At 43.2% G+C, this 26405-nt stretch overlaps 1 protein-coding gene across 2 annotated transcripts in view; it reads left to right on the top strand.

The window, feature by feature from the left end:
• The first annotated feature begins 1294 nt into the window (after positions 1 to 1294).
• ARID3A (AT-rich interaction domain 3A) overlaps positions 1295 to 26405 on the top strand; it is a 118516-nt gene continuing 93405 nt past the window's right edge. Inside the window, exons 1-3 of one of the 2 annotated variants that reach the window (XM_070732688.1) lie at positions 1295 to 1641; positions 11196 to 12174; positions 17593 to 17893. In XM_070732688.1, the coding sequence (XP_070588789.1) occupies positions 11747 to 12174; positions 17593 to 17893 (729 nt within the window). In that variant the 5' untranslated portion in view covers positions 1295 to 1641; positions 11196 to 11746. Of the gene's footprint in view, positions 1642 to 11191; positions 12175 to 17592; positions 17894 to 26405 lie in introns of both variants that reach the window. The other variant, XM_070732680.1, reaches the window with a different exon arrangement.

The raw sequence follows: 26405 nt of genomic DNA, 5'->3' as shown, positions 1-26405 counted from the left end.
TTTATCATTCAATTCCATGGTTAGTCGGTCCATTTCTGCACAATTGAATTTTTTTTTAACTATCTCTCTGTCTCCAGGTACTTTAGAGTCCTTCCATTTTTGTGCGTAGGTAGGTGATTCTTGCCGCCGTCACAATATGTAGCACTAAATATTTAATATTCTTTGGATATATTTTCCTGATAATGCCTAATAAAAATAATTCTGGGGTAAATTCAATCATGGTTCCCGTTATTTCTTGTAACCATCTATGGAGGTTCTTCCAGTATGTTTTAGCTTTGGGACAAATGCCATGGATAAAACATTTTATATTGATTTTCTTTGTACGCTGTTCATTTAGTTAATTTCATATTTCTATTCCAATATATTGTTCCTTTTCATATGTTGTAAGCCGCCTCGAGTCCTCAGAGAGGGGCAGCATAAAAATCCAATAACTAAATAAATAAATAAAGATTGTCATAATGGATGTGATACAAGAATTCGGCAGCATCGCTGGGTTAAAAATCAATAAATCTAAAACACATATGATAACCAAAAACATGATCTTGGAGCAGATAAATCAATTAGAAACTTCAACAAAGATGAAGGTAGTAAAGAAGGTAAACTACTTGGGTGTCTGGATAACCTCTAAAGTCTCACCCCTATAAGATACTATATATGCTTATTTAATAATAATAATAATAATAATAATAATAATAATAATAATAATAATAATTTATTAGATTTGTATGCCGCCCCTCTCCGAGGACTATTTACACCTACCACCCCTTCACACCCCAGTGGTACAACTCTAAAGTGTTAGCTAAGTTGCAGACACTCTTCCCTCCCTTCTTTCTTTCCTTCCTCTCCTTTCCCCTATTCCCCTTTCTATCTCTTTGTGTCTTTTTTTGTTCATTTTCTTGCTCCATATTATTTACATTATTTATTTACACTTTGATTATAAATATACATATTTATTATTATATACTACTAATTTCACACTATACTATGTATTATGTCATTTTTATTGTTATGTTTGTTTCCCCTTTTTAATGTTAATAATTAATAAATATTATTCAAAAAGGGTTGGTGTCCAATGGGACTGAAACGTGCAAAGAGTGTCTCTTTGCCAGCGCATGGTTTCTGGCCCACGTTTTCCTCCGTCCAGAGGAATTGAACGACGCTCCCTTAAAGCAGGGCAGGACCCAACCCTCTCTTATGGCTGGGTCCTGATTCAGAGGTTAGGAATTTGCATCTGATTGCTATTTTGTCATCCTATGATTTGTCTATCCAGCTCTGTGCACGCCTTAGGCACCGAGGGAGGAGGAGGAGGAGGAGGCCATGCAATCGCTCGTAAAGGGAAACTTACTAATCCAAGCCAGATAAGGGAGGCGGCATTAAAAGCGACGCAATTAAAAAAAGGAAGGAAGGGAAAGAAAGGGGGAGGAGGGAGGACGCCGCAGCGAGGAAGGAAAAGAAGAAAGAGGAAAAAGAAAAAAGGAGGAGAGGATCCTTTTTGTGGAAGATCGAAAGGGAAGCAGCATCGCGCGTGGGGAACGGAGCGGCCCAGCTGGATCGGAGATCGGGATCCGGGCGGGGGAATAAAAGGAACCAGCCCAGAAAGGGGGAAAAAAATGAAGCTCCCCTCGCTTGCCTCTCTGCAAGGTAAACTAGCCACCGCAATGAGCAATCCGCTCTTCTCTATAATGCGTGTGTGTGTGTCTTTTTAATGCACAAATGGCTCCATGCTGGGACTATGGATGTGTGTTTGTGTGTGTGTGTTTTGAAATCTGGAAAACAAAATTGTTGGCGTTTGAGGAGAGCTTCCCGAGCTTCCCCCTCCTTTCGCCTTTCCCAAAGAAGGGAATTTTATTTTGAGGGGGGGGGGAGGAAGGAGGGAGCAGGGCGATATAAATAAATGGCTAAATAAAGTTAATAATGTAATGCGCTTTGCGGGTTGAGCGAGAGGCTCGGCGTCGCCTCAGCCGCGCGGCTTTTCTTTTTTAACTACCCTCGGATTCTAACTTTAACTTTAAAAAAGAGGGAGAGAAAACCAGGGTTGTATATTGGAAATCGATGGGGGGGAGGAGGCGACGGGCAAGCTCTCCTTCGTGTATTTTCTCCCCCCCCCATTGCAAAAATGAGTCCCTCGCTGTCCCTTTTCCTGAGCAAGCTGACAAATTCCACGCTTCTCAGTTAATTTTGCGATTCCATTTTAAACTGAGGTGTTTGTTTTTTTAAAAGACAGTTGCAAAGTTAAACTACGTCTTTAAAAGTCATCCATTTTTGGCTAGCTTCGCCTCCCCACCCCCCAATTAACATTTGTATGGCTCGTTTAGCGACTTTTTCCCCTCTTCCCCCCCTCCCCGGTTGGATTGTTCTAGGACTAGGTTGATTTTACACACGCGTTTAATGGATCTCGTTGAGAAGGCTGCGTTGTGTATTTCTGTAACTCAATACAGTATTGCAAGCTGTTGTGAGTGGCCTAGAATGTTTTTGCCCTTATCTTGTACCCCCCTCCCCTTTTTTAACGTTCCAGGTCTCTCCACCTTAACCCAGAAATAATCTTTATGTAAAGATACCGTGCCATTAACAGCCTGTTTATTCAGAAAAGTCTCTCTCACTTGGTAGGTGTAGTTTTAAGACAGCACTTTACTTACTAACCAAGCAATATGGGGTTAATATTTGTATTATCTGTATCTGTATTCAGGTTGGAGGCACCTTCTATGCCTGTTTCCCAACCTTGGCAACTTGAAGGTATTTGGACTTCAATTCCCAGAATTCCCCAGCCAGCATTTGCTGGCTGGGGAATTCTGGGAGTTGAAGTCCAGATATCTTCAAGTTGGTTGGGAAACAGTGTTCTATGCAACACACCTCCCCCCCCCCCCCATTTAATGTTTAAAATGGAACATAATATTTAATAAAAAGGGTGTATTAGAGTAGCGTGAGCCTCTTTTTAGACCTTGGGCCAGTTCACCTTCAAGCCCCTTTCTGTAATATCTGTTTAGAAGGACTCAAGGTCAAAGTGGTGAATGGACCACTAACTATGAAAGCATGCACACTAGTGTGTGTCTAATGCAACAAGAGTGAGCTGAGAGATCCCGTTGTGTTGACTTTTGGAGGCACCAACTGGATCAATGTACGATACAAAGATGCAGGGCCTATCTTTTGCCTACCTATCAGGCTTACCTGTGGATTATTTAACCCGCATGGGAAGAAATGGTTTTGGAAATATCGCATTTAAATGAAGGCACCCTTTAACTTTGTTATACTGTACAATATTTTTTGTCTGCATCCTGTGGCTATATTTCTCCTTACTGCTGAGCTATCTCTCTGATTTGACTTTGCAGGAATTACTAGTTTGATCTCTTTAAAAAAAAAAAAAAGCTGAAAAACACGATTGAGGACTTGGATTTTTCTTCTCACTTCTGGCTTTTACAAGCTTCTCTCTAGCTGAGTGAGAGGTAATTTAGGGTGTTTCAGGGCTCTCTCTGGAATTTAGATCACTTGAATCTTTTGCAAACTAGCGAAAATCCTGAAACGTGCAAGATTATGTCGCTTCTGCTGCTTGTGATCACTAAGGCCTAGCTCCTTGGATAGACAATGATTTTGCCTCTGCCAAGACAGCTTTAGGCCCAGACATACTGTTTCTGCTCTCCTACAAAAGTCTAGGTCTAGAAGTTAAAAGGTGACCCCCAGCTATTTAGAATCCAGCCTGTGGAGTCCCCCCTTTGTTCTTTTTACCCTGCTGCTCACTAAAGGGTGACAAAATATTGAAACTGCTTGATGATGTTAATGAGTATGCAAGACCTCCTTACCCCCAATGTACTTTATGAGTTGAAAAAGTTTATAAGAGTGACTAGTAACACGTAGTCAAGGTCATCACCATTGCAAAATTTGGCATGGTGCAAATGCGTGCACACACATACATAATCTCATAGATAAATATACACTCAGGCTACAGAGTCTGTAGGTGGTATACAGAAGTTTATTGAGAGCTAGAGGCAATGAAAAAAGCTGAGCAGCTTTTTTAAACCCCCCAAATATCTTTAAATGATCAATGTCAATTTACTTCATCTCATTTATCAGTCTCATAAAAATAATATTTAGTTCATTTATGGACTTCTTAATTGTAACTGGCTGATTGTACCACATTATCTTTGTTTCATTACAACTCAGGAAGTCAGTTTTAATTCCTAGCTCTGTGCATCTACTGTGGCTTGTTCTTCTTACCAGATATTAAAATTAAATCCATTGCACGGCAGTGTTCTCTCTAAATTTTTTTTGGGGTGGGCGAAAAAGTATAGTGTCTGAGCGGCAGTCCCTTCGGGACTGGGCGACACAGAAATAATAATAAAATTTCCCTCTCGGCTTCTGGGCAGGTTTGGAAAACTCTGAGTTGATGATGATTTTTAAGTGAGCGATTGCTCACTGCTCAGCTTAGAGGGAACTATGTTGCACGGGATGCCATTCTATGGCCCACATCTGCTCCAGTCCGTGAATGTGCTCCATATGTAAAAGTACATCACCACATATAGCTCAAATAGCTCCTGTTCCTAGGCTGAATTTAGAATATGCTTCCCAGATGGGAAGGAGAAATCTGAAAATCTGATTAACCTTATGCTATTATCTTCATTTGACAGAGAATTCTGCCCAAGGAATTAAGAGTCTTAAATTTCAAGCCTGTGCATGGAAAAAATAGAGGGCATGCGAAAAACATTTGGGATCTGGACAGCTTCACGTCTTGTGTTTGGGGGATTGATTGGCAGCACAGATAATAGAATTTACCCAAAGATACACCCAAGCTTTAAGAGAGAAGCCTTTCTCCTTGCTGCCTGTTCTGTGCACATAACTCACTATTTCTGCCTATCCTTAGGATGATAATAAGGGCACTAACTAGAAAAATCCCACCGCCTCTTTTTGCTTAGCTAACAGGCTGCTGTAAATTGCCCTTTGTTTCACTTTCTGCTGCTTTCCAGATTAATAAAGCTTTAATGTCTCTGGGCCAGAACAAAGCTTAGATGAGGCTGCCTTTTGAGGTCCTATATCAGCCATTTCTTGAATTCTTTTTTTTTCTTTTTCTCTAACTTTGACAACTGTTATATCCTTGTTTACATCTAGAATTGGCTCTATAGTTTGAAGGGGCATTGGTGGGGAACTAAAATATTTTTGATAAGGGGGTCAGCTGGGAGAAAACGTGAAGACATAATTCATTAATTTCTAGACATGAATTGCATACAGCAGAAAGAGAATATATTTTTCTCATGCTTTAATGCATTTGAAATTACATATTTTGAGACAGAGATAGACAATTCATATGCCTTTTTTTTTCTTTATTACAACATGTTACCAATCTAAGCCAGGCACATATTTTACTAAATTCACAAGAATTGAAATATTTGATATTTATTGTTTGCCTACCATTTTTGCAATTTACCTATTCAATTATCTATACATACACCCACACCAATTACTCTTCAGTAATGCTCCCTCATGGTTACTGGACTGATGTTAATAATATTCAGTTCTTGAAAATTTCCGTAATATAAAAATATATCATGGCAATTGGAATAAAAAAACACATATTGTGATATTGTGAATGTAAAATTATTAGTGTTAGTTTCTATGTTCTGGGATTTATTTTTTTTTTGAGGTCTGAAATATCAAGACCCATGCAAAGTTATAAGTAAAACGAACAAAACAAAAGTAGGGCGTGAGAACTTATTTCTTTTCTTTTTTTTCCATATTATTCTTATTAATTGGATTTATATGCCACCCCTCTCCGGGACTCAGACTTTTTATGACTGAGATGAGATTATTCTCGGAGTTTTTAACTGTACAAATAGTCCTTGATTTACAATGGTTGACTTAGTGGCCATTCAAAATTATGATGACACTGAAAACAGTGAGCCATGACTGCTTTTCACACTTAACAACCACTGCAGTATCTCCACGGTCACATGATCAAAATTCGGATGCTTGGCGACTGACTCATGTTAATGCAATGTTGCGGGATTATGTGATCCCCTTTTGCAACCTTCTGACAAGCAAAGTCAATGGGGAAGCCAGATGCATTTAACAACCGTGTTACGGATTTAATAACTTCAGTAATACAGTGGTTCCCAAACTTGGTAACTTTAAGACTTGTGGACTTCAACTCCCAGAATTCTCCAGCCAGCATAGAGTTGAAGTCCACAAGTCTTAAAGTGGCCAAGTTTGGGGACCAGTGAGTCAGGTGTGGGCAAGCAAGGTTGCAAAACACCTGGAACAAATGGCTCAGAAATTTCGGGCTCAATTGTGGGTGTAAATCACAGATTACTACCTGTATTCCTTTTGGGGGCATCTTCCGTTGTCCTTTTTTAAGTGCACATTTCACACCTTTTCTCCCTTCAGGGCATGGAAACCAGAATAGGCATCATTTTTGGCTCCTTCCTTTGCGCTGTGCCACCCAAAGGAATTGGAGACCGTGCCCACTACGGGTCTCCTGATTGGTTCCTGCTTCCTCTGATGTCATTAAAACGCTTGCCTTGGTGAAGGTTCCATGGCAGTTGAGAAGAAAAGGGGATTTGATGGGTGAGGGCCTCGCAAGGAGACTGAGAACAGGGTTGGTGGGCAGGGCTGTCTGTTAAATTTAAGTTGGGTGGGGTGGGTTGGAGTTTCCAGATCTATTGAGTTAGCTGTAAATGGAAAACAGCTATTTGAATTAGGCAGTTTGAGGATCACCTGAGAAGCATCTTCTCAATTGTGGCCCTTCTCTTCTTCCAACTCCCTGGAAGATTTGATCTTTTTTTGTGAGCTAATGAAATTGGTGGTCCCCTCCGATCTCCCTTCTCCAGGGAGTGTGGAGCATACTGACATTCTCCAGTGTGGTGTATACTGACATTCTCCAGCTTGGAGCAATTTTTAGAGATTTAGAATGGCAACTTTTCAGAGTGGAGGCTGTCTCAGAAACTGGGAATTGATAGAAGAAGGTTCAGCCTCAGCCCACTTTGCCAGTGATAGCGAGCCTTGTTTTTCCCAGGTGCCAAAAGCACATTTGTGTGTGCTCTTGCGCATATACAAGTGCCCACACCCATAGATCTGTGGAGAGGGGCGGCATACAAATCTAATAAATTATTATTATTATTATTATTATTATTATTATTATTATTATTATTATTATTATTAATTCAATGCCTGGGGAGGGCAAAAATGGCCTCCCCTGCCCCCCCCCTCCCGGAGACCCTCTGGAGGCCTGAAACAGTCCATTTCCCAAACTCTGGTAGGACCGGTAGGACCGTTTTTTGCCCTCCCCAGGCTCCAGAGGCCAAAATGCCCTCCCTCATCCTCCTGGAGACTCTCCGGAAGCCGAAAATGCCCTCCTAGAGCCTCCAGGTGAGCCAAAAATCAGCTGGCTGGCGCACACATGCACATTGGAGCTGAGCTAGGGTAACGGCTTGCATGCCACCAGGTATGGCTCTGTGTGCCACCTGTGGCATGGCACCCATGCCATAGGTTCACCATCACTGCGCTACGCACTAAAAGTCTTGCAGTTATTAAATTGGAGAGATTGAGAGTTGGATCCAAGCCTCTTTTTCATGCTGCCTAATAATAGTGTAGGTCAGTGATGGCGAACCTTTTTTGGCTCGGGTGCCAAAAATAATGTGCGTGCGCATGTGCCCCACCCGTAATGCAATGCCCTGCGCATGCGCACAATTCCCCCCCATGCGGCTGCTATGCGCATGCGCATAGGCCTCACTGAAGCCTCCTCACTTCCGGTAGGCCCATTGAGCTGTTTTTTGCTCTCCTCAGGATTTAAGAAAGCCTCTTGAAGCCTGGGGACGGGGAATTGGAAGTTTGGAAACAAAATGAAATGGAGCTACCCTACTTCTTACATTCAGATAGTTGCAACCAGGCCTGTATACCTCGGCCTGTTTCTTCTGCAGCCAGGAGGGCCTGAAGGCCTCTGTAGCCAATAGCAGAGGTCTGGATCGATCTGGGACTCTGTTATCGGCTGCAGAGGCCTTCAGGGAAAGCTTTCTTGTCTGCAGAAGAAATGGGCTGAGGTGTGAGAAACCTGGCTGCAAAGCTTACGAATGCATTGTGAGCTTGTTGACTGAACGGCTATGAGGGTCTTTTAATTGGTTTTTAGGTTTTTTTAGATCATGAACTCAAATTAATTGGATTTAGGATGTAATTCTAAATTCCCTTATATCAGAGGTCTTCAAACTTGGCAACTTCAAGACTTGTGGATTTCAATTCCCAGAATTCTCCATCCAGCATAGCTGGATGGAGAATTCTGGGAGTTGAAATCCACAAGTCTTAAAGTTGCCAAGTTTGAGGACCCCTGCCTTATATATTGTAAGCCGCCCCGAGTCCTCGGGTGGCATATAAATCCGATAAATAAATAAATATGGCTCTGTTTGCCACCTGTGTCACGCATGCCATACGTTTGCCATCATTGATATAGGCCAGTGATGGCAAACCCACGGCACAGGTGGCCCACAGATACATATCTGTTGGCGTATGAGCTGTTGCCCTAGCTCAGATCCAACATGCATGTATGTGCCGGCCAGCTGATTTTTAGCTTGCACAGAGGCTCTGGGAGGGCGTTTTTGGCTTCCAGAGAGCCTCCGGGGGGATGGGGGAGAACATTTTTACCCTCCCCTGGCTCCAGGGAAGCCTTTGGAGCCTGGGGAGGGAGAAACATGAGCCTACTGGGCCCCTCAGAAGTTGGGAAACAGGCCATTTCCAGCCTCCAGAGGGTCTCCGGGGTGCAGGGGAAGCTGTTCTTGTCCTTTCCGTGCATTGGATTATGGGTGTGGGCACTTGCGGATGTGCGATAGCACACACACACGCTCATTCAGCACCTGAAGGGAAAAAAGGAGATGAGTACCGCCCCCTAAAGTCAGGAACGCACATGTATCGGGAACTTTTACCTTTACAGTGCAGGATTGTTATTGCAGATTTAAAAAAATGAATAAAGCATAAATAATGAGTCTAGCAGTTTGTCTCTGACTATGTCTGGGAGGATCCCTCTCAGTTTTCTAGCTGTTCTTCCAAGTCTCGGTGAAAATGCCACGCATATTATGACTGCATTAAACCAAGCAAGTTTGAACGAGCTTGGGGGCTCTTAGGAAAAGCATGCATGGTCTTGTTGGCAGGTTCTGTCCATGGGAATCTTAATTTTTGCTCATCCCCCCCCCCTTCTGTTAAAGAGAGCGCTGTGGCATTGGAGCAGATAATACCAGAATATTTCCTTTTCCTAGAGAGATGGTGATCTTTCCTGCGGTATTCAGAGGCGTTGTGGGAAGTTTTGGTGGATGTTAGAAAATACGGTAATAAGCTTTGGTTGCCAGGGGCAAAAGAATCTTAAGGTCTAGGTGACCCACATATAAATTAGGGAAAATTGTTCTTGCCTCTTTCTCTTCCCCCCACCCCCATCTATTAGGGCATCAGACTATGAATAGTAATGTGGTTATGTCTGGCAAATAGGCTAGTGAGAATTCTTAAAGTATAGTAATTTAACTCTGTCTACCTTTTGGAAGAGCTTAAAAACCTGGCTGTTCCCTCAGGCTTTGTGGGCAGGATAATCATGGAATCTGGTTGGTGTTTTCTGCTTTGCGTGAACTGAAGAATTATTGTTTTGTAACAGCATATGTTTTACTGTGGGTTACCTACTGTTTTTATATCAACATTTACATTTAAAAAAAATATGTGTTAGCCACCAGGCAGAATTGAAGAGAGGCGCTCATGCAAATTTACAGAGTAAATAAATTTATAGAAACATAGAAGACTGACGGCAGAAAAAGACCTCATGGTCCATCTAGTCTGCCCTTATACTATTTCCTGTATTTTATCTTACAATGGATATATGTTTATCCCAGGCATGTTTAAATTCAGTTACTGTGGATTTACCAACCACGTCTGCTGGAAGTTTGTTCCAAGCATCTAATACTCTTTCAGTGAAATAATATTTTCTCACATTGCTTTTGATCTTTCCCCCAACTAACTTCAGATTGTGTCCCCTTGTTCTTGTGTTCACTTTCCTATTAAAAACACTTCCCTCCTGGAGCTTATTTAACCCTTTAACATATTTAAATGTTTCGATCATGTCCCCCCTTTTCCTTCTGTCCTCCAGACTATACAGATTGAGTTCATTGTCTTTCCTGATACGTTTTATGCTTAAGACCTTCCACAATTATTGGGGCCGATGCCTCCTGAGAGATCAGTAGAGATACAATTTATTGTTTGTGACTGTGTGAACATGCGCTTTATTTTGCGGTAGGTTTTGTAAGAGGTAGAGGGTTGGTTATTAGCCACAATCATTAACTGTGGACATTGTCTAGAAAATTGCACCACCATTCCCTTCTGATCAAAGCTTTTGCTGGCAAAAGCTGTAAAACCCTTTCCTACCTTCCTGTTTGTTTTTTAAAAAGTGTTGTTCCCCTTTTTATAATAGATTCCGCTTGTGTTTATTAGTGTATTATATGTACATACATGTGTCTGTGGGTATGTGATGCTTATAGCATCTTATTGATAAAGTTGGCTTCAGGCATGGTATTTCTAATTTCCATATGATTCAGATTGAAGCTTCTGACCCTAATGGGTTCTTCTTGTTCTGTCTTCTATATCTACCATTTTTAATCCATTTTCGATCTGTCTTTTTATAGACAGGCATTGGAGGAGCTACTTCAATAAAACACACCTTATGAGATCAACAGTTATATTTTGTATAGTTCCTATACAGTGTTCCCTCGATTTTCGCGGGGGATGCGTTCTGAGACCTCCTGCGAAAGTCGAATTTCCGCGAAGTAGAGATGCGGAAGTAAATACACTATTTTGGGCTATGAACAGTATCACAAGCCTTCCCTTAACACTTTAAACCCCTAAACTGCAATTTCCCATTCCCTTAGCAACCATTTAGATTATTACTCACCATGTTTATTTATTAAAGTTTATTAAAAAAATATTTATTAAAGGCGGACGAAAGTTTGGCGATGATGTATGACATCATCGGGCGGGAAAAACCATGGTACAGGGGGGGAAAAACGCAAAGTATTTTTTTAATAATATTTTTGAAAAACCGTGGTATAGCCGTTTCACGAAGTTCGAACCCTCGAAAATTGAGGGACCACTGTATTTGGGTAAATTAGCCTTTGTTAAAAAGTCAAGTTTTTAGCCCTTGCCGTCCTAATGTTTTCTCTGTCTATGTTTGTGTTTACTTTTTAAAAAGACAGGTTTTTCACTGATGCCTAGATGAAGAAGAAGAGGTGGACAACTCAGAGTTTGCAGATTGCCCCTAAGCCCACCTTGGATGGAAAGAAACGTGGCAAAAGAACAGGGTTAAGCTTCAGTTCAGGCTGGCGCAAAGCAACGTGGTTGTGTAGAACGTGGACCTGGAACTTCAGGATCACGGCTAATTTTTAAAGCATCATGGTATTTGAATAGCCTTTTTAAAAAATATCTCTGCAAATCCCTTTCTGTACAAATTGACTTGCTGTTGTCCTCTGTGGAAAGAGCCGCCGTTTGGGAAGTGGCTATTGGTGCCACGGGCTTCTCCCTAACCCACAAGACAGTGCAGTCTTGCAACTCTTTTTAAAGTGGTTGCCCTTCCCAGAACTTCTGGGGCAGAGGGCATCTCCCAGCATTCCTCACGGCGCTGACCCCGACTGACCGCTATTCTACAGCCCCTCCCATTCCTGTGCAAGGCGTAGGCTCCTCCCCTCTGGAGCCTTGCTCTGTCCCCCTGACTTCCTCTGCCAGGACACTGCCCCCTGCAGGCAGAGCCATGAAGCTGCAGGCCGTCATGGAGAACCTGCAGCGCCAACAGCGTGCCCGGCTGCAGCAAGAGATGGAGGCGCGGCAGCAACAGGACCAGCCGCAGGGCAATCCCTTGTCCCTCCCTGCACCAAATCCAATCACCATGTTGCCGGCCTCTGGCATCACAGCATTGCCCCGTGGCCGCAGCCACGACCCTCTTCCCTCTGAGGAAGGGGGAGAATCTGACACTGCCCGGATCCAGAGGGCACAGATGGCAGCCCTGGCAGCTATGCGGGCAGCTGCGGCTGGCCTCAGGCAGTCATCCAGCCCAGTTGGGTCAGAGGAGACCCATTCTTCAGAGGAAGAAGAAGAGCTTGTAGAGGAAGAGGAGGATGAGGAAGAGGAGGAGGAAGATGGCGAATACCCCCGAGACATAGGCTCAGAAGAAGAGGACATGTAAGTCTTGTCTGAGGTCCATCCAGCACTTCTTGACGTTATGTTAGTGTCCTCATAAGGGGCTCAAACATTTAGATCAGTGGTTCTCAACCTGGGGGTCGGGACCTCTTTGGGGGTCGAATGACCGTTTCACAGAGATCGCCTAAGACCACGGGAAAAGACAAATTCCCCATGGTGTTAGGAACTAAAGCTTCTATTCTGGCGCCTTGAACATATTTTTACAATCCAACCAATCAGGCGTTCATAGTGGTGGGGTCCCTCTGACCTTCCTGCCAATCAGCTTAAAGCTCTGTTGGGAGAATTGGCGCAAGGAACTGTATTAAGGGGTGGTGGCATTAGAAGGGTTGAGAACCACTGGTTTAGATCATGGAGGCTCACATGACTTGTGCCATGGATGAAGGAGTGTGGGGGAGGGGAGCTCATTGTCAAAAAGTCAAGATGGCATCTGTGTGATCAAAGCCCTGCTGCCCCTTTGTTATGGCCATCACTCCTATGACACAGGCTTTATCAAAAAGGGGGTAGAGTTTCATTTTATACAACAAGCAGTGACCATGTTGCTTTTTTGGCATCCCCATCCCCTTCGAAATCAGTACCCCAGAGACTTTTCAGATGTCTGCTTTTTCAACCAAATTCTATTTTTTCATGTGACCTATGCGTGATTGGACAAGAATCCTATGAAATACACTGCTCAAAAAAATAAAGGGAACACTCAAATAACACATCCTAATCTGAATGAATGAAATGTCCTCATTGAATATTCCATTTGCACAACAGCATGTGAAATTGACTGTCAATCAGCGTTGCCTCCTAAGGGGAGAGTTTGATTTCACAGAAGTTTGATTTACTTGAAGTTAAAATCTGTTTTTTAAATGTTCCCTTTATTTTTTTGAGCAGTGTATTTTTAATGCTAGATAAATGTTCAGTAAAATAAACTAAAATGTAATTTTTTGTCCTTGCCCATCCACGGTCAGATGTCCAACAGTAGACTTTATATCCGTGATGGCAAAACTTTTTTGGCTCGGGTGCCAAAAGGATGCGAACTGGAGGCCCAAAACTTTGGTCTGTTTTACTATGGTACTATACTATGTCCTGCTTAGATTTTAGACACTAAACTCCTTAAGAACACCAAAAAACTAAGGTTCTGTTTCAACAGTATCGGATTCCTACTGGAACAGGGGTAGGGTGGGGAAAACACTGCACCAATAGCGGAACGGGTGATTAGCGAGCGGGCCTGCACCCATAATGCAATGTCCTCCTCCTGTGCACATGCGCCCTGTGCTGCCCCGCCACACACGCACACAACCGCCATGCACTGCCCCCCTGCCACATATGTGCATAGGCCTCATTGAAGCCTCCAGATTTCCGGTAGGCCCACTGGGCCATTGTTCGCCGTCCTCAAGGTTCAGAAGTCTTTCCTGAAGCCTGGGGAGAGTGAAAACGGCCGAAAAGAAGGCTGAAAATCAGCTGACCAGTGCACATGTGAGTGCTGGAGTTGAAATAGGGTAATAGAGTCTTCGGAGAGGGGCGGCATACAAATCTAATAAATTATTATTATTATTATTAATGTCTCATGTGCCCTCAGATTTATTTATTTATCTATTTATTTATTAGATTTGTATGCCGCCCCTCTCCGTAGACTCGGGGCGGCTCACAGCAATAATAAACAATATATAACAAATCTAATAATTTAAAAGAAACACTAAAAGCCCCATTATTAAAAGCAAACATACACACAAACATACCATGCATAACTGTATAGGCCCGGGGGAGATGTTTCAATTCCCCCATGCCTGATGGCAAAGGTGGGTTTTAAGGAGTTTATGAAAGGCGAGGAGGGTGGGGGCAGTTCTAATCTCTGGGGGGAGCTGGTTCCAGAGGGTCGGGGCCACCACAGAGAAGGCTCTTCCCCTGGGTCCCGCCAAACGGCATTGTTTAGTTGACAGGGACCGGAGAAGGCCAACTCTGTGGGACCTAATCCGTCGCTGCCACAAGTTCGCCATCACTGCTTTATACTTTCCAGGGACAATCGAATGAAAGGTTGTGGCACAGCTATTATGTGCTACCTTGTAATTCTTGTGCTAAAACATGTAATTCACAAACTTTCTGGGCTTGGATAGAAAGCCAAGGGTTTGCTTTCACTTGGATGGTATCTCTCTTGCCTCAGATGAGGGAGCAGCCATTTTGTAAATTTGAGCTTCTTGGTGTTTTTTTTAAAATAAATTTTATTATATAAACATTAAAATAAGACAGTACATGATCCATCTTTTTGCTACATACGTATTTGTTTGTTTAAATATTGTGCCTAAGTCCTACAAGACAGACACCACAACACAACACAACATATCCTCCCCCCAACCTGAACTGTTATCGAAACATTTCTTTCTTTGTGAAATTCTATGGCCTGTAACATCAGCGGTTCTGCGATTTTAGGTGTAACCAAAGTCACGGAACTCCTTCAATTATTACTACGTATCATGATTTTGTAAATATATTTGGAATCTAGGAACATAAAATTTTTATTTACAGCTTTTATCTCTTCTCTTATCCACCCTTGGAGCTTCTGAGCTTCTTGTTTTTAATGATTTTTTTTCAAAAGTAAAAAAAGTATCATTCACCCACCCATCTAAGGGTGGGATAAAATAAATAACCAGTTGAGTTGATTTGTGGCTCACGCAGAACTGTTGCAAAATGTTTGGAAAGAAAGATTATCTCTAATTTTTTGACTGCTCTGGCTCTTAATTTGATAATTTGGTGTGTTTCAGGCTCCTGTGCCCCTCCCTGGTGTTGTTGGGGTCAGGAGACAATAAAACCAGCAGCTCTTAAGGCAAAACCAGTCCGGCTAGTTTTGAAATGCCTTAGGCTTTTTGATTAAGTTCCTGATCCTTGTTTGAAAATTTCCAAGCTATTAAAAAAAAAAAAAGTACAAAGGGAGTGGGGGGGGGGGGAGAGAAAGAGAGAATGTTATTTTTCCAGAATCTTTTGAGGGGAGTGAAGTGTGTCTAAATATGCCTTTGTTTACTCAGCAGCAGTCAGATACTTCTGCTCTAGCAACCTTCAGATCTGTTGGAGTTTGATTCCCATAACCAGCTGCCTGGTTTCTGTCATGGAGGAGCAGCGGAAGGACCTGAAAGCAGGCTTTCCTGAAGGGCCCAACCCCAGCAGACAGTTGAAACCAGGCAGGGGGGGGGGGGGACTTACCGCCACTACCAGTGCTGACGTGCGCGCAGCACTTGGTGACTGGCGTGCATGCGCGCACGTCTGGCGAGCGTGCATGCGTGCATATCAGAGCGATATTTGGCTTCTGTGCGTGCGCAGGAAGCAAATATTTCCAGAAAATGCGCGGGTGCATGAGATTTTGGCAATTTTTTGCTTCCTGCGCATGCATGGAAGCAAAGAATTGCCCAAAATTAATCATAATAAAAAAATAATAATAATTTATTGGACTTGTATGCCGCCCCTCTCGGGGCGGCTCACAACAATAATAAAACAATATAGCAGTAAAACAAATCCAATATTAAAAAACATATATAAAACCGCAGCAATTAAAACCATACAGCACATACATACCAAACATAAAATATAAAAGCCTGGGGGAGGATGTCTTAGTTCCCCCATGCCTGGCGATATAGGTGGGTCTTGAGTAATTTGCGAAAGACAAGGAGGGTGGGGGCCGTTCTAATCTCTGGGGGGAGTTGATTCCAGAGGGCCGGGGCCGCCACAGAGAAGGCTCTTCCCCTGGGGCCCGCCAAACGACATTGTTTGGTCGACGGGACCTGGAGAAGGCCAACTCTGTGGGACCTTATCGGCCGCTGGGATTCGTGCGGTAGAAGGCGGTTCCGGAGGTATTGCTGAAATCTCTCTCGCGCATGCATCCTCTCACGAGATTTTGCTTCCTGAGCATGCGCAGAAGTCAAATCTCATATTGATGCGCGTGCCTGCTCGCTAATCACCCGTTCCGCTATTGGTGCGGCGTTTTCCCCATCCTACCCCTGTTCTGGTAGGAATCCGATACTGTTGAAGCAGAACCTTAGTTTTTTGGTGTTCTTAAGGAGTTTAGTGTCTAAAATCTAAGCAGGGCCATAGTATCTCCCCCCTCCCTTTAAGCCCACTCCTCTCTCCAGAAATAGTAAAACAGACCAAAGTTTTGGGCCTCCAGTTCGCAATTCAAGTCATAAAAAGGAGTGCTGGGAGGCTGCAGTTTCTTGTCTCCTAGCTACAGTACTTTAAGAAGAAATAAAAAAAGGTCCCCTTCTCTCTCTCTCTCCCTCCACCCTTCCCAAATTTATGCTGTAATTCAGGCATCTAATAGAAAGGCTATCTTTAGGATTGACTGTAGGCTAGAATAAACAGCGTTTTGGGACTGAGAGCGTATCTGGAATATTGGCAAGCCTGTGATGGCTGCAGTCACATTACGTTATGTTATGTGAAGTCTGCCTACTCCTGGAATGGCTGCCCTGGCGGGTACAATCCGTCCTAAAATAATTTATTGGAATGCTGTCTATCATTTTTATGAGACTTACTGGGGCCCAAAAGGTATTGCTGCAAATGACTGCGGTGCAAGGTGAAGATGCTTTGCAAAATACCAGCTTTGTATTTAATTATTTTAACCTAAACATGCCTGTTTTTAAAGCTTAATGGGCATCAGGGAGGTACAGTAGCACCTCTACTTGCAAACGCCTCTACTTAAGAACTTTTCTAGATAAGAACCCGGTGTTCAAGATTTTTTTGCCCCTTCTCAAGAACCATTTTCTACTTATAAACCCGAGCCTCCAAAACTGTAATTGGAAAAGGCAAGGAGAAGCATCCATGGGGCTTCTCCAGGAATCTCCTAGGGGGAAACAGGGCTGGAAAAGGTGGGGAGAAACCTCCGTGGGGCTTGTCTAGGAATCTCCTGGGAGGAAACAGGGCTGGAAAAGGCAGGGAGAAGCCTCCGTGGGGCCTCTCTAGGAATCTCCTGGGAGGAAACAGGGCTGGAAAAGGCAGGGAGAAGCCTCCGTGGGGCCTCTCTAGGAATCTCCTGGGAGGAAACAGGGACGCAAAAGACAGGGAGAAGCCTCTGTGAGGGCCTCTCTAGGAATCTCCTGGGAGGAAACAGGGCCTCCACCTTCCCTATGGTTTCCCCAATCGCATGCATTATTTTATTTATATTATTATTATTATTATTATTATTATTATTATTATTATTATTATTATTTAGATTTGTATGTCGCCCCTCTCCGTAGACCTATTTGCTTTTACATTGATTCCTATGGGAAAAACTGCTTCTTCTTACAAACTTTTATTCGTAAGAATCTGGTCACGGAACGAATTAAGTTCGTAAATATGGAGATGTCTTAGAACCGAAAAGTCACCATTTTTATTAACCTGCCTTAGGTATTCACATTTGCCTCCTTATAAATCCTCTCTTCCCCCTTTTAGGAAGGGCAAGTGGGTTGACGATTTTGAAGAAGACCTGGGCGAGGAGGAAGAGGAAGAATACGAGGAAGAGGAAGAAGAAATGGTGGAGGGAGGGCTTGGCTCCAGTGCAGTGGCAACATCGAGTCCCGGCGCCGCTTTTCTACACAAACAACAGACCCCCCAGCAATACCGAGGAGAACCTTCCAGACTGGTAGGGGGGCAAGAACGGGGCCATTCTGGGGTCCCCCAGCAAAGCCTGTCCCAGTTGCAGCCCCAGGTCCTGGACCACGGAGATTGGACTTACGAAGAGCAATTCAAGCAGGTAAGCTGTAATATATATATATATTCTTCCTATCTTTAAATGGCAGAAATCTTATTTGGTGATTCTGCAGGGTCAAGTTGTTAATTTTTCCCCCTTATGGGGGACTAGAACCTTGTTTCCATTTGTGAGGGAGGGGAAGACAATACATAGGAATGTATGAGTTAAGATAATTGCATTAACCTGCGGCTTTTTAAATCTGGTGGAAAGGGTTAAGATGGGACTGAGCAGAAGCCACAAATCAATGTGTCGACTTTGCAGTGTGGGATATCATTTCCCCCCAGTTTGTTTAGTGACATACTGTATGTCTGCTGAAAAGCATGGTTTATATCTTTAGAAAAATACTAATTGAGAGGCATGTTCATATTCCTTTGGGGAAAGTCAGCTGTTTTTTCAGATGGTACAGTTTGGGAGGTATTTATTTATTTTAAATTTTTAAAATAAGTTTATTGAGAAAGAAACAAAAGTAGAATAGAATAGAATTTTATTGGCCAAGTATGATTGGACACACAAGGAATTTGTCTTGGTGCATATGCTCTCAACGTACATAAAAGAAAAAGATACATTTGTCAAGAATCGTGTGGTACAACAGTTAATGAATTAGTACATATACATAGAAAAAGAACAAAAATAGTTTGAAGAAGAGGAACATGAGAACAGATACAAGTATATGGCTTATGGGAGGTATTAATTTAATTTACGGACAAAAGGCAGCAGGGGAAACATAGTAGTGATAGTGACTCATAAAATTATGGGTAGGATGGAAAATATTTTTATTTATTAAACTTGCACACAGGCCCTCTCCCCAAAGGCGACTGTAGGCGGCTTTCAGACATCGATTAAAAACACACACCATAAATAATCAAAACAGTAAATAAAGATCTTAAATTTAAAATGAAATTAAAATAAAGCTAAGGATGGGGAGGGAAGAAGAAAAATGCCCAGGGAGGAGGTGGAGTGTTATCCACTCCCTTTAGCCCCCTCCAAAGTGCCACATTCACATTGGTGCTCAGTGTCTTCAAGGCTTTTTTTTAAAAAGGTGGAACATTTCTGACCTTGGAGATAGGGAGGAGATGTTCCAAGGGGAGGGAGCCAGAGGAGAAAGGGCAGAAAACTTTATTAGTGCTTTGGTGTCCAGCAATTAATTTGTTTCATTTGCTCAATCAGGAGACGTGTACATTTGTCATTTTAGGCAGGCCATGATTGAACTGTAATGGCAGAATATCTAAAATAATGTATCAGCAGTTATAAGTAGGGCAGAATTATGTCACAGAACTGCCTCCAGGTATCTTCCTGGCTGCCTGCTGGTATATGAGGCTTTAAAAACTGTTTTAAATTAATGAAGGAGAATAACTTTTTCCAGTCGGATGTTCTCCAGAGGGACTTGTAGTTCTGTTGAATTATGTGCAATGGCTGAAGCTCTTGGTTTGAAAGTTCTCACCATAGTGTGAATTCTAGGCATTGCTGCCCTCAGCTTTACAGAAGTCGGGAGGAGGTGGTGTTAATGACTTGCGGTGACTAGAGGCTCTGTGTTCAAACACAGTCTTCCTTTGAAACTGTCAGATGCTGTTCGCTGATGAACGGCGAACTTTCCAGATACACCCAGGTGGCCACTGTAGAAAGCTCTCTGTTGAATTCTGTGAATCTTAAAATAGACACATGGGAGACGTTCGGTATTCTTTCTTGCTCACAAGTCTTAGCAGCGATGGTTTCATTTCTCAGCCTTAATTTCCTCTCTTTAAGTCTTTTCACATGTCTGTGTCTTCTAAAGAATGTTAATCAAAGTGTGCGAAGTGCACAGAAGGTTTTTTGCACAATTTACTTAGTAACTTTATATAGCTGCTCATCTCACATAAAGACAGTCTTCGACTCACAACATTTCATTCAGTGACCACTCAAAGTTACGACAGCACTGAAAAAGTAACTTACGACTTTTCTCCACAGTTAGAACCTTTGGGGCATCCCCATGGTCATGTGATCAAAAATTCAGAGGCTTGGTATCTGGTTCATACTTACGACCGTTGCTGTATCCCAAGGTCGTGTGATCTGGACCGGGATTCACTGCTCACAGTCACTCATGCCCTCATCACCTCAAGGTTCGACTACTGTAATGCTCTCTACATGGGGCTACCTTTGAAAAGTGTTCGGAAACTTCAGATCGTGCAGAATGCAGCTGCGAGAGCAGTCATGGGCTTCCCAAGGTATGCCCATGTTACACCAACACTCCGCAGTCTGCATTGGTTGCCGATCAATTTCCGGTCAAAGTGTTGGTTATGACCTATAAAGCCCTTCATGGCATCGGACCAGAATACCTCCGGGACCGCCTTCTGCCGCACGAATCCCAGCGACTGGTTAGGTCCCACAGAGTGGGCCTTCTCCGGGTCCTGTCGACTAAACAATGTCGTTTGGCGGGACCCAGGAGAAGAGCCTTCTCTGTGGCGGCCCTGACCCTTTGGAACCAGCTCCCCCCGGAGATTAGAACTGCCCCCACCCTCCTTGCCTTTCGTAAAGTTTTTAAGACCCATCTCTGCCGTCAGGCATGGGGGAACTGAGACATCTCCCCCGGGCCTATACAGTTTATGCATGGTATGTTTGTGTGTATGTTTGCTTTTAATAATGGGTTTTTTAGCATTTTTTAAATTATTAAATTTGTTCTTACATTGTTCTTGTTATTGTTGTGAGCCACCCCGAGTCTACGGAGAGGGGCGGCATACAAATCTAAATAATAATAATAATAATAATAATAATAATAATAATAATAATAATAATAATCTCCTTTTGCGACCTCTTGACAAGCAAAGTCAATGGGGAAACCAGATTCGCTTAGCACTAACATCAGCTACAGTGATTTACTTAGCAACTGTGGCAAGATACGTTGTAAAATGGGGCAAGACTCACTTAACAATAGTAACGTTGGGCTCAATTGTGGCTGTAAGTCAATGACTCAGAGATGATCCTCAACTCACAACCATTCATCTAATGCAGTGATGGCGAACCTTTTTTTCCTTGGGTGCCAAAAGCACATGCATATGTGCGCTATTGCACAAGCATGAGTGTCCACACTCTATGTGCCTCGGGAGGGCAAAAACACCCAGGGACCCCATCCCCCAGAGACCCTCTGGAGGCAAGAAATGGCCGGTTTTCTGACTTCTGGTGGGCCCAGTAGGGCCATTTTTCTCTAGAGCAGTGATGGCGAACCTATGGCATGGGTGCCACAAGTGACACGCGGAGCCATATCTGCTGGCACATGAGCCATTGCCCTGGCTCAGCTCCAAGTACTGGCCAGCTGATTTTTGGCTCAGAAGAGGCTCCGGAAGTGTGTTTTTGGCTTCCAAGAGCCTCCATGGGGATGGGGATGGGCGTTTTTAACCACCCCTGGCTCCAGGAAAACCTTTGGAGCCTAGGGAGGGAGAAACACAGGCCTATTGGACTCACCAGAAGGTGGAAAACAGGCCATTTCCAGACTCTTTGGAAGCTGAAAACACCCTCACAGAGCCTCTGCGCAAGCCGAAAATCAGGTGGCTGGTGCACACATGCATGGTGGAGCTGAGCTAGAGCAATGGCTCAAGTGCCAGGAGATATGACTCTGCGTGCCACAAGTTGAGCATCACTGCTGCAGTGACTGAAGTTAAAACAAAAAAAGTGAGTTATGACTGTGGTGGCAACTCATGTGATCAAAATCTGGCAATTTGCTAGATTTGCTCAATCATGTTAAACATAAAAACATAGAAGATTGACAGCAGAAAAAGACCTCACGGTCCATCTAGTCTGCCCTTATACTATTTCCTGTATTTTATCTTAGGATGGATCTATGTTTATCCCAGGCATGTTTAAATTCAGTTACTGTGGATTTACCAACCACATCTGCTGGAAGTTTGTTCCAAGGATCTACTACTCTTTCAGTAAAATAATATTTTCTCATGTTGCTTTTGATCTTTTCTCCCAATTAACCTCAGTTTGTGCCCCCTTGTTCTTGTGTTCACTTTCCTGTTAAAAACACTTCCCTCCTGAACCTTATTTAACATATTTAAATGTTTCGATCATGTCCCCCCTTTTCCTCCTGTCCTCCAGACTATACAGATTGAGTTCATGAAGTCTTTCCTGATAAGCTTATGCTTAAGACCTTCCACCATGTTTGTAGCCGTTGTTGGACCCGTTCAATTTTGTCAATATCTTTTTGTAGGTGAGGTCTCCAGAACTGAACACAATACAGTGTTCCCTCGATTTTCGCGGGTTCGAACTTCGCGAAATGTCTATACCACGGTTTTTCAAAAATATTAATTAAAAAATACTTCATGGGTTTTTCCCCTATACCACGTTTTTCCCCGCCCGATTACGTCATATGTCATCGCCAAACTTTCATCTGCCTTTAATAAATATTTTTTTTAATAAACTTTAATAAATAAACATGGTGAGTAATAATCTAAATGGTTGCTAAGGGAATGGGAAATTGCAAGTTAGGGGTTTAAAGTGTTAAGGGAAGGCTTGGGATACTGTTCATAGCCAAAAATAGTGTATTTACTGCTGCATCTGTACGTCGCAGAAATTCGAGTTTCGCGGGCAGTCTCGGAACGCATCCCCTGCGAAAATCGAGGGAACACTGTATTCCAAATGTGGTCTCACCAGCGCTCTATATAGCGGGATCACCATCTCCCTCTTCCTGCTTGTTATACCTCTAGCTGTGCAGCCAAGCATTACTAGCTTAATAACTGCAGCGATTCACTTAAACTGTGATACGAAAGGTCATAAAATGGGGCAAAAACCCTGCTGTATCACATATTTTTGACATGTTTGATCAGCTAAAATTTCTGGCCCTTGTTCTTCCACGACACATTCCCCCCCCCCCCTTTCTCTGAAACAGCTCAGCTGAAGAGAAGTTTTGGGGTAACTTGAGGTGGACCTTTATGTGGAGGGACTGTGAGTTCTGCTTGTTTTTGGTACTGCACACAAATGCTTGGATTCAGAGCAATTTATCGCTTTTAAATGCAAGTCTTTGGCACCAGGCTCCAACTGGTAGATCTTGGCACTCTGTTACTCCCCCCCTTCCAAAAAACAAGAAACAACTATTGGAAACCTGCCCATTCTTCTTGTATCAGGACTCAAATGACTCATTCTTGCAAACAGAATTGTTTGCCTTCCCCATTTACCTTTTCTTGGATGCTTTTTCTAAGACAATCTCTCTCTCTTTTTTTTTTTGGGTAGAAAGAGAAAGCAGATTTTTCCATTTGAAACTCAACAGTGTAGAAGTCTGCAGAGAGAAGCTTGTTAGTCTTGAAATATTTCTCCTCGGGCAAAACTGACCAGCATCAGCTGGCCTCTTCCTGGACCCCCGGCAATAAAAGCCAGATTATTTGGAACAAGTTTGTTCAGGCTTCAGTTCTTTGCCCTCTGAGCTGAGGTTGAAACTATTTTTTTTTTCCTTTTAATGCAGGAATGGATTGGAAAGCCTTACAAAGATTTTGCCTGTGTTTGTGGGTCTCTCTGGGGTTTTTTTTTTTACTCATAAAAATTCTTAAAATATCATATGTAAAGAGAACTCTAGATACCGTGTTTCCCCGAAAGTAAGACAGTGTCTTACTTTCTTTTTACCCCCAAAAGCCCAACTACGTCTTACTTTCGGGGTATGTCTTACATTGGAAAAAAATTGAAAGGGTCGCGTTCCCGAAGGCATCTCCCCAGAGTCCAGAAGGGCCGCCGCAGGACAGGAGCCTCGTGAGCCCTTTTCCAAGTTCAACCTCAGGGCTCCAAGCGGCGTGCACGCATGGAGCCACAGACGCGTGTCGGGGAAGCGTGTGTCTGGAGGGGAGGAGCCGCTCTTCGTAGTTGGGCAGCCCCACCTGCCTGCCGGAAAGGAGGCGGGCGAAGGAGAGCGCAGCTCCGGCCGCTCGCCTCGGACCTGGTCGGCCTCGCTGGCTGCTTGCAGCCGAGCCTCGGCAGGACTCGGTTGCTGGGACGAGCGCCTTCGCTGCAAGCCGCCGCCCACTCGGCTCGCTTCGGACCAGCGCCGTCCTTCGCTTTGCCAAGCCGGGGAAGAGGCGGTGGCGCCGTGGCGAGGCGAAGGCGAGGGGGGCGAGGGGAGCTTGAAAGCGACGTCATCGGGCTCCCCCCCCGGCAATACCCCCGTGTTTCCCCGAAAGTAACACATATGTCTTACTTTCGGGGTATGGCTTATATTAGCCGACCCCCCTGAAACCCCCGATACGTCTTACAATCGGGGGTGTCTTACTATCGGGGAAACAGGGTAGGTGCTATGTCTTTGGTTTAGCTTGGATGGAGAACACATCCTTTGGGGACAAATTTGTTGTGTTTTCCAAACAAATCCAATAAATAAATAATAAATAAATGAAATAATTTTTATTTATAATTATTATTTATTATCTTTAATAAATAATTAAAATTTTTGAACATGTAAGAATGCTTATTCTTCATTTTACCTTGATTTTTTAAAAATCACAAGCAAGGCCTTATGGACGTGAAATTATAGGGCAACTTTTAAAGGAGTAATAATTGTTATGCTTTTTTTGAGGAGTATCATTTGGGGTGACAGTGTTACAACATGTTGAGGCTAAATGTGTTTTGCTTTTGGGGAATGCTTGAACAAATGTGGATTCATGTGTAAGAACTGCTCGCTTTCACTGTCGATTTAATTATGTCTATGTAACAGTGATCAGTAGTAGAACACCTAAATGAGGTTTGGTTCTTAAATAAAACTATGCTGTTTTATAGAATGCTTGTGGGGCTTCATATGTAATAGGTTAAATTCCAAATGTTGTTTCTCAACGCCTGTCGCCATGGATTATATTTTGAGCTGAATATATAGTAATTAGATACTGGTTGCCTTATTACCACATAATAGCAACTCTCTTTTTAACACAGATATTCCAGATGTTTCTTGCTTCTATGGTTTGGATCTATGTGCAGTTATAATATGATTCCTATGGTCTGGAGGCAGAACCTTTTTGAGAAAAAGTTGTCAATGTCTTTATTTTCTTGGATACAAGGGATAGAATGTAGAACTAATAGGAAGCCCAGTCCAAGAAAGAACACATTAATTTAGCAGTGCCCCCTATTTCCATCACCAAATCTTCTCTTTCTTCACATCCCCCCCCCTCCCATTTAAAAAAAACTTCTTTCCCGCTGCTTCCCTTTCTACTTTTCTGTTTGATCAGCCTGGACTGGGTATTGAATCAAAAAAGCCTTAAAGCTAATAGAAGGAAATAGTTCTTTGCAAGCTTTCTCCCTAGAGGCAGGGTCTCCTTTGATGTACTAGTTGTAAATACATTTGGGGTGGAAGGGATGATCAGGAGGTTCCCCCCCCCTCCCTCCTTTTTGTCTAAACAGCAGCAGATGGAATCCAGATGGAGAAAGTAGCTGGAGGAGCTGATAAAAAGACCCATTTTTCAGAGGGTCACAGGACTATTGTGGCATTTTCTTCAGAGATAGCAGAACAGAGTTGGAAGGGGCCTTGGAGGTCCTCTAGTCCAACTCCCCGCACACTCTCTATAGTTTTAAAAGTTTTTGGTTCTATGAAAAGAACGCCTTAAAAACAACTATGCTGGTAATCCTCGACTTCATGGCTAAAATTGACCCCCAACATTTCTGTTGCTGTGCGACACAGTTGTTGTATGAATTTTGTCCCATTTTATGACCTTTCTTGCCACAGATGTTTAAGGGAATAGTCACTAAAAGAACTGTTGTAAGTTGAGAATAATAATAATAATAATAATAATAATAATAATTATTATTATTATTAATAATAATAATAATAATAATTTGTATGCCGCCCCTCTCCGAAGACTCGGGCAGCTCACAACAACAGTAAACAATTTAATACAAATCCAATAATTAAAAACTGAAGCTAAAACCCACTCTTATTAAAAACAGTCAATGCTACCAATCATACCACAAATAAATCTTACTAGTCAACAAGGGAATGCATCAATTTCCTCATGCCTGGTGACATAGGTCTTCAGAGTCTTGCGGAAGGCGAGGAGGGTGGGGGGAAGTTCGAATGTCCGGAGGGAGTTGATTCCAGAGGGCTGGGGCTGCCACAGAGAAGGCTTTTCCCCTGGGTCCCGTCAGACGACATTGTTTAGTCGACGGGACGTGAAGAAGGCCAACTCTACGGGACCTAATCGGCCGCTTGAATTTGTGCAGCAGAAGACGGTCCCATAGGTGTTCTGGTCTGATGCCATGTAGGGCTTTATAGGTCATTACCAACACTTTGAATTGCGTCCAGAAACTAATCGGCAGCCAATGCAGGCCGCAGAGTGATGACGAGACTTTGGGCGTATCTGGAAAGTCCCATGATTGCTGTCGCGGCTGCATTCTGCACGATCATCTGAAGTTCCTGAACACTCTTCAGAGGTAGCCCCCTGTAGAGAATGGCTTGTAATTCAGCGATTCCTAAAACGGGCCAAGCTTCTGCCAAAAGGAATATTTTTGATGGTATCTGCCTATAAAAAGAGTTTCCCACTGTGGATGAGTCACAGAACAGACTCAGTGTTGGAAGAAA

The sequence above is a fragment of the Erythrolamprus reginae genome, chromosome 1 (genome assembly GCF_031021105.1).
Source record: "Erythrolamprus reginae isolate rEryReg1 chromosome 1, rEryReg1.hap1, whole genome shotgun sequence".
Classification (NCBI taxonomy): domain Eukaryota; kingdom Metazoa; phylum Chordata; class Lepidosauria; order Squamata; family Dipsadidae; genus Erythrolamprus; species Erythrolamprus reginae.
Note: the sequence above shows the minus strand (reverse complement) of the source record. Positions and strands in the feature narration are given on the sequence as shown.